Source organism: Epinephelus moara, chromosome 12, assembly GCF_006386435.1.
Source record: "Epinephelus moara isolate mb chromosome 12, YSFRI_EMoa_1.0, whole genome shotgun sequence".
NCBI lineage: Eukaryota > Metazoa > Chordata > Actinopteri > Perciformes > Serranidae > Epinephelus > Epinephelus moara.
The window spans coordinates 9,203,821-9,214,672 of record NC_065517.1 but is presented as its reverse complement, the minus strand read 5'-3'; the positions used below and the strand labels follow the sequence as shown (position 1 = coordinate 9,214,672).

At 40.6% G+C, this 10,852-nt stretch overlaps 1 protein-coding gene across 1 annotated transcript in view; it reads right to left on the bottom strand.

Annotated features, from left to right (window-relative positions):
* Positions 1–289: 289 nt before the first annotated feature.
* Positions 290–10,852, bottom strand: part of cdk19 (cyclin-dependent kinase 19) — an 83,908-nt gene continuing 73,345 nt past the window's right edge. The window contains exon 13 of the mRNA XM_050058118.1: positions 290–9,252. Coding sequence (XP_049914075.1) covers positions 9,127–9,252 — 126 coding nt within the window. The 3' untranslated portion in view covers positions 290–9,126. The remainder of the gene's footprint in view (positions 9,253–10,852) is intronic.

Sequence of the window (10,852 nt, the reverse complement as noted above, 5' to 3'; positions counted from 1 at the left end):
TCAAAAAGTTTTTATTTTCATAGAATCATATATAAAAACATGAAATGGTCCTTTAAAAACTATAAGATGGCATTTTGAAAGTCGTTTTCTAAATCGGACTGTGCTGCAGGACTCATTAACAAGATTCACACTATGTAGGTCTGAGTTACTGAATGGCACTGGCATGCTGAACAGTCACCCTTGGGTGACATCAAGTGGTGAACAGGAACAGTAACACTGTGTTGAGCTGCAGCAGAGCTCCTGCAGAACAAACAGTGGCTGCAACAACGAGCGCACACATCAAAGTGATTGAGACAAAAGAGATTTTTATTATAATAGAGAATATAAAATAAATATACATGACTTTTTCTCATTTAACAGTCATTTGTACAGTGAGATTTGGACAAGTTTGCTAAAAGCAGCTAAATAATTCCTTTTTTCTTTCTTTTTTTTTGGATTTTTCTGCGCTTAGCTATTGCTGCCTTATCTATAAATGCTATGAAAAGACAATACATTTAGGCCATATGTATATTTCAAACCTGTGCGCGCACACACCAAGACATTCACACACACACACACTCTCTCACACTCACTCACACGCGCGCACACGCACATAATACAGAGAGCATGTAGAAGAGTGGACAGACGCCCCAACCTGCAAAGCATTCTGCTGATGCAGCTCACCGATTATTACAAAATGTTTTCTGTCAGACCACATCTTTGAATTTCTCTCACAATGAGGAACCGCTTATTAAAAGATGCTCTGATGGGAGAGAGGATTATTGCGACCACGTTTTGTGACACAAGCTCAACAGGGCTTGTTGTACGAACGGCACGACGGGCATTGAAGGCATCGCAGAAACTCTGATTTGCAGATGGAGTGTCTGTCTGTCTGTCTGTCTGTACAAACTGTTAAGAGAGGGCGACAATAAGTGCTTAACGTTCTCCATTGGAAAAAGACAGGCACATGCAATACTATCAAAAAGGAGGAAATGGGAGAGGAGAGCGGCCTAGAGGTGCACTAGATTTCATTTAGGCGTGTACTAATGTGTGTCTGTCCATATCTACACACACAGAGGAGCATCGTCTGCCCTATAACTTTCATAGCACTGCCAGAACTTTAGTGTCTAAAGCAAGACATTAAAAAAACATTAAATACTTTTATTTACCACTAAATATTTGAGCGACAACAGTGCATTAAAAGACAATTATTGTATCAATATCTCAATGAGAAATTCTTAAAATGTGTTTTTATGTACAGCATTTCAAAACATACTTATAACTGCGCTTCAGTAATGTGTGAGGACAACATCTAGAAGAAGAGAAAACAATCCACCGTCGGGATCGTTTGCAGTCTTTAGAGGTGTGACAGAAATAAAACATAGATATTTAGCTGCTAGCTTCCACATTGTGTAAATAACAATATGCTACATAGTAATGAGGAAAAAATAAAAGAAGACATTGAGGAAATCGACCCAAAGAGCTGACAGAGGAGGCGTGGAAATACAAACGCAAAATGAAAAAAATCCTGACAGAGTTCCCATGACATCTTCAGAAGATGAAGGACTTAAAAAAAAGGCACCATCCACACAAATAAAAACGTGGATCATTATCATTCCCGTAAAAAACAGCGACAGTGTGGAATATCCGCGCGACACGAGAAGCCGGTGAGTGATCCCAAACGACACGTCACCTTCATTCTACTGTACATTGAGGTGGCATTAACACATTCAGTAACTAGACTTAATTTCATGTGAGCATATAGAGAGGAAATGACTCTAAGATGACAAGAAACATGGTCTAGTGATGCCTGGTTCGACTGACAGAGGTCCCTTTCTATAGCTACTATAGTTAAGGCAGAGGAAAGTTTAAAAAAAAAAAGTGTATTATTCATAGATGTATGGAAATAATAAATATGATTGTATATTACCCATATATATGCATTTCTTTACAATAGTTCATTTAGAGTACAATTTTTAAAATGCTGTGAAAAAAAGGACACAAGTGAGCGCCGACTACTGTACTCAATATTACACAAGGACTGAACACACATCAGCCATCGACACATAATAAAACCTGTCAACTGCAAAACCTAAGCAACCTAAGTGAAAGCTTTAGTCTGGGATTTTTTTGCATAGGAGTTGTTTGACAGTAATTTGGAGCCTCGCGCTCTGTAATACTTGTGACACCTCGCTTGTTGGAGAGAGAGAAAGAGAGATTTACAGCAAAGCGTCTGAACATATCCTCGCTGCTACTTCAAATACACACACTAAAGGGAGGAGAAAACCTTTGAATAGCTGCTGGTTTTGACCCCCATCACGTATGAGTGAACAGACTGAGTCCCCCCTGGATCTGCCTGCCTGCCTGTCAGAGTGGACAAGATGAATCAAACTACTAAAGCAACACACGCTTTACATTTTGAGTGGAAGTTCTTTACCTGAAGTTTGTCTTTAAAGCTGCACTTATCGATATTTTTAATTAACAATGGAACAAATGACCATTTCATGTGAAAGGGGTCGCTTAAAGTGATGAACCCACACAGGATTCTCACTGGACTCCACAGATCCCCTCAGATCTACTGGCTGTTTTAGCCTCTTTTAGCTCTTTGTTTTGGTTTCCAAGCCCACAAACTCTGCTCCAAGCTACTCTCATACACTATCTGTATGTATACCTACAAAAGTAATGCACCAAAATTCGTATATATCCCACATAATCATGAGCCAGAAATTTTTGTATAACCCATAGATTTGGGAAGGCTGTAATAGCGCGGCCAATGCGCTAATGGGAGTAAAATAGGAAGTTGTCTGCATAAGGGGGCAGGTTGGGCGGTGGATATTCTCACAAAATACAGGACTTTCCGACACAAGACTTTCCCCCAGCAGACCGGTGTTGAGAACTGTGTGAACTTTGAGTGAATTTTTAAAGTACGTCATCACCATGTTTCTTTACCTAAACCTATGTAACTTTATGTTAAGGACGTAACTTCATTCGTGGGGCGCTAATTTGTTAGATATACAAACTGTTGTCTGTATTTTCACAAGACATCATACATTGTTTGAGAATACATTGCCTGCTCTTATCCACCTTACTTAGAGCCACAGGAAGCTGCTTTCAGTGAGAAAAATAGCTGTCTAGCATAAGTCAGCAACTAGCTAGCGTAAGTAATGATATACCTAGCAGCTAAAGAGCAAGGTGTTTATATTCAAGAGTTGGAGACCAAAGCAGAGCTAAAAGGGCAAAAAGAGAGTAAATACTGGACAGAAACATGACTCTAAATTAACTGTCATGTTGCTCCATGACTACTAGTTGTGTTTTTGCTAATACATTAGTTGTATCAACCGTATAGAAAGCTGAAGTAAAACCAGAACTTGTGGGTTCTGTTACGTAGGTAGAAAAAGTTAATTTAAAATCAGACAGACATTTGTTATGATGCAAATGACTAAAAGTCCAGCCTTGAAATGTGTGTGGTTCACCAGCCTGTTCTCATCACCAGGGCATTGAATACAGCAGCTTGATCAGTGGTCATTGGCATCCGATGACACCCTTTAGCATCTGAGATGCACTGGGCTTTCAACTAACTCCAAAGCAAGCCCATCAGAGGCAGTGACACAGGATTATATGGTTATATATTAACCATAAAAATAATGCTTGATATGGTACTGTTTGGCTAGCTGTCAGATTGTGTCTGCGAATGTGAATTGAGCAGCTAATTTTGCTCTGATTTACTCAAAAAATGCCACAGAGGAGCAGCATTTTCAGCTTATTTAGTACTATTCTGGCAGAATTTTGCATTATGACCAACTTAATTATTCCCCTGATATTGTTTGGTTACCATAGTCCCTAAATGTACATGGAAATGCATGAATAGGATTCAAACTAAAGTTAAGCCCTTGGGGTCACATGACATTTAACTTTAGTTATGTAAAAAATTTAGTTATTTTAACCCAAAACATGGTCTTTTTTTTCTAAACCTGACCAAGTAGTTTTGTTGTCTGAACCTGAAGTAGTTTTGGTGGCGAAACCTACATTTCCTGTGAACACAGAGCTAATTTTGAAAATACATTGTGCATGTAACAATTGGAATTTGACACACCATCCCTGAGCATCCAAAAACTGATGCTACAGGGGTACCTGGAGCATCATAGTTGGAAACAGAGGACCACTTACAAAGCTGCCGTATCTGACGAGCTAGTAGTAAGAATGTGTTGGTTCATTGTATATTTTCAGTATACAGAGCTGTTATTTATGATGAGTTGTGGTGCTGGTACACATTCAGTTGCTATTGTTTTTGTTTTGTTTTTTTTGTTTTTTGTTTTTATAAGAAATTAGTCTTTGTTTAACTTTAAGTTCACAAACAAATTTCTCTCAATATACAAGTAGTAAACAGCAGGAACACGCCACATGTTCTCAAAAAAAAGAAATGGTGAATTAAAGACTCCATTGAGAAGCGAGTGGAAGAGAGGCGAGCCCAGTGGTAACATCAGGACTTCAGCACTTTATAAGTTGATAAAAGGTAAATGATGCTTTTTCTGTCGAACACAAGTGGCCTGAACAAATCAATGAATGCAGCTTTAAATATGTGTAAAATACACAAGATCCAGTCTGTCAATGTTTTTGTCAATCAAACAACTCCAGATCAAAGTGTCAACATTTGAAATCTTGCATGCTCTGGTGAGAATTGCTTCAACTTCTGCAACAACAAACATGTATCTACTTTTTTAACTGCAGTTTCAGGTCCAGTTCTCTTTTCAGCCACAGGGTGTCAGTGTTTCCTAAACCCACTGCAGGCCACACATCTGCCAAATACAGGCCCCCCCTATCATGCTGTCCACGTCTGTACTGGAGCAAACGCAGTTACAGTTACAGTTGAGTCATTGGGTGCGTTCTTTAATACAACCTGCACGCTGGCCAGTCATGTGACCGAGCAGGGCCAGTGAGGATGGAGCAAGTTGTGGGGAAACAAAAATGAGAAGAGGGATAGAAAGCAAGCCCCACTTTGCGGTTTGCCCTTGAAGATCTGTTTCAAGTGAGAGTGTTGTCTGTTCTATGTTCAGTAAACACATTGTTCACTAAAGTAAGAATAATACAACAATACAAAAACACTCTTTACAAGTAAAAGCTTTGCATAAAATCTTACTTAAGTATTTTCAGATTTAAATGTAAAAGTACTGTAGAATGAAAATGAATTGTTTGTAGCATTTTGCTATTTAAGGTGCAGCTTTTTTTTATATTCTTATATACTGTTGGCAGTTAATCTCTAAAAGTACAAAAGCTCCAGTCTTTAAAATACAATTCTCACTATAACTGGGTCCTAAAAACCTTGTTTTCTTAAAACAAGTTGAAAAAAATCTATGTGCAGTAAGAGTATTTCAACTGTTTTTTCATTTCACATAAACCTGTGTAAAGAACTGACCTTATCTTGAAAAAATAAGTACAAGGTGGGTCACTGCATTTAGAAAATACAGACTAATTTGCATTATAAAGAGGCTGGAATATTCTAACTCCACAAACAAAACTAATGTGTTAGGACTCAGTTATAGCCTTACACAGATTTTTGGAGGGACAAATTAATCATATTTTATGATGTTTTGTGAAAAAAAAATCATAATTTGTAATGTAACTAGTAACATGATCTCTTAGATAAATATAGTGGAGTGGAAGTTTTAAGTAGCATAAAATGGAAATAATTACGTAAAGCACCTGTACCTCAAATTTGTACCAGCAAACAGTCGTTATAGCTTAGCTTAGCACAAAGGTTGAAAATAGGGGAAAACAGCTGGCTCTCTCTGTTTGAAGTGTTTATGCTAAGCTAAGCTAACCAGCTGTAGCTGTTTCGTTAGCATACAGACATGAGAGTGGTGTCTCTTGGCAAAAAGAAGAATTAGCCTACTTCCCAAAACATAAAGGTATTCCTTTGAAGGGACAGTTCACCCCAAATTCAGAAATACATATTTTTTCCTGTAGTGCTATTTATCAGTCTAGATTGTTTTGGTGTGAGTTGCAGAGTGTTGGAGATATCAGCTGTAGAGATGTCATGTGGGAGCTATTTTCTTACTACAGAACTACACCTGCCAACCGTATCACTGTGCAAAAGGAAGGGTGCATGTACTCATGGACGTGAGGCTCGTGCTTGCTACAGTGCGAGATGTAAACATTAATGGCGTCCTGGCTCCTTAGCTGAGCTGTAATGTTAGCTAGCTCTGTGGTGCTAGGTGAGCTAGCAGTAGATGCACACTTCCTTCTGTGCGGTGATACAGCTGGCGAGTGGTGTTCGGTAGAAACTGCACACATGAAACTGCTCACAACAAGGTCTGTGGATTATCTTGAGTAACCAGGTCATGATTTCTGGAAAGAGACATTGCTGTTGAGATGTTCCACTGTATTTTTTGGGCAGTTTGAGCACCACAAGCTGAGTGCCATCTAGTTCCATTATATTGGAGAGAAGGCAGACATCCCTATGGCTGATATCTCTAACAGTGTGTTCACACCGGGTGCGAGGCGAATTTTTCGCGCGATAAGATTACATACAAAGTCAACGTAAAGACGCGAATAGACACGAATTTGTGCCGGCGGTGCGAATGGCGCGAATGGCGCAATGCGAATGGAGCAAACGCAAAATTCGCGTCATTCGCCTCTTCAGGCAAGTTCAAAATATTGAACTCGAGTGAAATATTTGCTTGATGCTGTGTCGGGGCAGCCTATCAGCATTGAGATTTTCCTGTTGTCACCTACGTCACTGACGTGCTGCTGCCGTTGTAGTAAACAACATTCATTCAGGCGACATGTGACTTGCTGGATACAGTGAACATTATTGATTTTCACATGCCAAAAACTGCCACTGTCTCGCTGTAGTAAACAACATCTATTCAGGCGACAGACATGTGACTTGCCAGATATATTATTATTGATATAATATTTATTGATTTTCACAAGCCAAAAACTCACCGGAGAGAGATGGATATTTATTTTGGTGCTAATATTCAATGCAGGCTCCACTTCACCGACGGCGACTGGGATGCTTGCCCTCACTGTAGGTGTCTGGGTTATGGAGAACGCAGGTAGCCTTCACACACTTCTCTGCCACATCTGGATGGACCTCAATGGTCAACAACTGCCCCGCGTTGTTCCGAAAATGGAGGACAAGCTAATAATAGCTGTTTGTGGCCACCCTGAGCTTTATGACGTTAACGTTACGTCCCCAAATTATAAGCTTCGGACCAAGAAAGACCTGGCGTGGAGGAAAGTGAGTGAGGAGGTCGGTCTGCCTGGTAAGTTTTGAAAATTGATTCCAACTATCGGCTGTACGTTTCTATCAACAAAATTAGCACTAGCCGATGTAGCTTGCTTTCTGGCCGGCATACTTGTCTGATTTACTAGCGGTGTGAACACACAGTTACTCGCGCAAATGACTCGCGTGAATGTTGCGAGTAAAAACAAATATTCCAGCGGTCAAACTCGCACGAGTAGAGCGAGGTGAATATTTTACTCGCGCCCGGTGTGAACACACTGTAACACTGCAACTTACACCAAAACAATCTAGACTGATAAACAGCACTACAGGTAAGAGCAAAGATATGGGTTTTTGTTTTTGGGGTGGACTGTCCCTTTAAGTGCAGTACTTGAGTAAGTGTACACACCACCACTGATTGAATTGTTAATTAAAAAAATAAAACAGACACATGGGGATGTGATTATACTGTGTATAAAATAATAGAAAAGAATACTTGTCGTAGTGGCACTGAGGATTTACGCTGCACATTTACATTAATACTTGATTACTGTTGCTCCTGTCTCCTTGGCATGTATTAGAGAACGCACCTCTTGTCTTTGAACGTGCCCCAGTCTCTACCAAATGTCTACTCAGTGCTCGGCCACAGGGTTGACGAGCGTTCAACAAAACTCACTCCACATTTGTTCCAGCTCTTTGCAGATCGGTTCAGCGGTCAGTGCAGTTCTAGTAAGTAAAAGGATAAAACACCATGCATAAAAACATACTGTACACACACACACACACACACACACACACACACACACACACACTCACAGGAAAACAATAAGATTAAAACGTTAAAAAACAAAAACAATGTGACATCAGGCAGTAACAGTCTCAAGAAGCATATGGGGGGGGGCTTACTGTTAGCTGCCCTGTACGTTTATGCGCACGTTCATGTTCAGAAACCTTGAAAGTCTTGAGGGTCCTCAATAAGGTGTGTGTCAGAGCGAAGTGTCCACCGGCAGCTCCTGAGCAAGGAACCAGTCCAGAGCTGCTGGCCACAAACGAGAGGCGTCCAGCCCGCTGAAAAGGCTGTCGTCTGTCAAATGTTTCTTATGTAGGTAGTGGAGTGAATCCGAATATACAGAACTTAGAGCTGTAAAAAGACGTCTACTTTTCTTAATTTCCAAATCCAAATCTAGATAAAGAGAGGTCTAAATATAGAAACCCTATAAGAAGAAGATTAAGTTAAATTGCGCATTTAATATTTCCCTGCAATTGCATCAGCTAAAGTGCTGATTCTTTCTGTGTAGAAACATGTGACTGTGGGGGTTTTTTTTCTTAAAAGGACAGGGTTAGCTCAAACTTTTCTTTTGATTATCCAAGGTAAGATTACACTACAGATGACAGTAAAGGGCTTTTCCTCCTGCTTTTCATCCAATCACTCTCATATGTAACAATATTTACAATGACATCAACTATCAAGGTAAACTTGAAAACTCTAGCAAATAAGTGAGAAAAAAAATCAAATAGAAAAAGGTGCTATATATAATGTACATATATGAACACAGCTGCGATTCTTCCTGGTGAGGACCGTTGTGTTTGTAAGTGCCATGAGTCTGTGTGTGTGACGCCTTCACATCTATCTTACATTATTCTCAGTTCACCAGCCCAACGAGGCAGAACTTCTCGTTACATCTTTTTGGTTCCTATGTTCGTTTGCCTTCATGTTACAGTGAAGGCTGTCAGGAGAGAGGTCAAAGGTGAGGGAGGGTTGAAACGGAGGGTGAGTTGAGTTGGAATGATGTAATGCACGGAGGGAGGTCCTGACCAGGATATGGGAGCGACGCCCCGGAAGGAGACGGGGGAGTACGGTGACGGAAGTGGACGTGGAGGAGATGACTCCTCTGCTGGTTCGGGAGTGACTGGGAGCCTCAGTAACGGTGGGTCTGGTGGGAGTACTGGGAGCTCTGCTGGGATGATGACGTGTATCCCATGGTGCTCTGGGGCTGAGTGGAACCTTGGACGCTGCTTTGGTAACCAAGGCGGGAGCTGGAGTGCTGAGGAAGAGAGGGACAGTAGTGAGCAGCAAGTTTTTTCTTTGGTGTACAGGTGCATCATAGTAAACATAGAAAAATCAAGAAACATTATTAAAAAAATATTAAAAATATGTACAGCATATCTGCTTTAAAATGAAATAGATGAACAGTTTTAAGAGAGCATGTTGTTACTAAACATGCAAACTCTGTATATGTGCAGGTATATCTTGGGTTTAAGAGGGCTGACACCGAGTTAAAGTAGGGCTGCAATTCATTATCTGATTTCCCTCTCAATGGATCTACAGCAACTTTTAAGGTGGAACGTTTACATGTAATGTTACTCAATGCATGAGGTGACAACATGAATCCATCAACACACCTTAAATATTCCATATGACAACTTTGACCTGAAGGGTTACTTTTGGTTCCAAAGGTACCATACTTAAAGAGTCACTGTACGTTCAAACCAACAGCGACCAGAGCTTCCAAAACGGTGGAAGTCATTCATTTTCAATGAGAGTCCGGCGACTTGGGCGACCAAATCGACCGGAGCGGGTCCGGAGGGGAGTTAAAACTAGTTTTACTTTATGGTAATGAGCTCTGACGCGGTTCGGAGACAACCAGTCCGAATGCTGACATGTTTCGATGAAGGGGGTCCCAGAGAACAAGCCATGTAACTTTGGTTCCTACAGCACACTTGCTCCGACAATGGATATCAAGAAGTTGATTACACAGGTTCGCGCCCACTCAGTCCTTTATAATGTGTCGCTGTTTGGTTAAAGAGACCAAAATAAAAAGAATGAGGCCAGTAGTCCTCTTTGCGGCTCCTTTAAATTGACAAGCACGATTGAACGTTTGAATGATTCACGTGATGAGTGACTAGAGCGACCAAAGCTGCCACAAATATTTTTGTGTGTCCGCGAGAGACTTTGCCTCTTTGGAAGCTTCTGGTTTGAACGTACAGTTAGAGTGTTAGGTAGAAAAGGGGCTATAAATAGCACTACAGGTAAGAGGAAAATATGTATTTTTGATTTTGGGGTGAACTGTCCCTTTAAACATTAGTCATGAGAAGTGACTTAAACAGTTCCTAACAAATGAACAGAAAGTGTGTGCTTACCCGGCAGGATCTCACATAAAGAAGAGAAATGTAAGATCCACTGTTTCTGAAACTTGAGCTACACTAGGAACCAAAAGTCAGGATTTCTTGACTTCTGCTCATTAAATTTTCAGATTTTGTTGAAAGAACAAAACATGTCTTCTTACCCCTTAACTTAAGAGAGGTGAAAAACCACTGTAAATGGCTAGAATATGTATTTAAATGATAAAAACTTGTCACGAGCAAAGAGAAAAAGGTGGAAAAGTAATTAAGTGAAAAGCTAGGCTTCCTAACTTGCTGCTGTAATTAGTTGAGTCACAGGATGACATGTCAGTGAAAAGCGGGACCTCAGCTGAACTCATTACATGACTACACTACTCCGTCCAGGTCACATGTGCAATGCTGCATCTATTTAAGAGAATGAGTGGCGAGCAGTGCATGGTGGGATGTCCTGTGGTAGAGGAATCAATGAGGGGGAAAGTAGGACGATGTCACACGGCTAGCCAAACTCCTGGTATGTCAGCC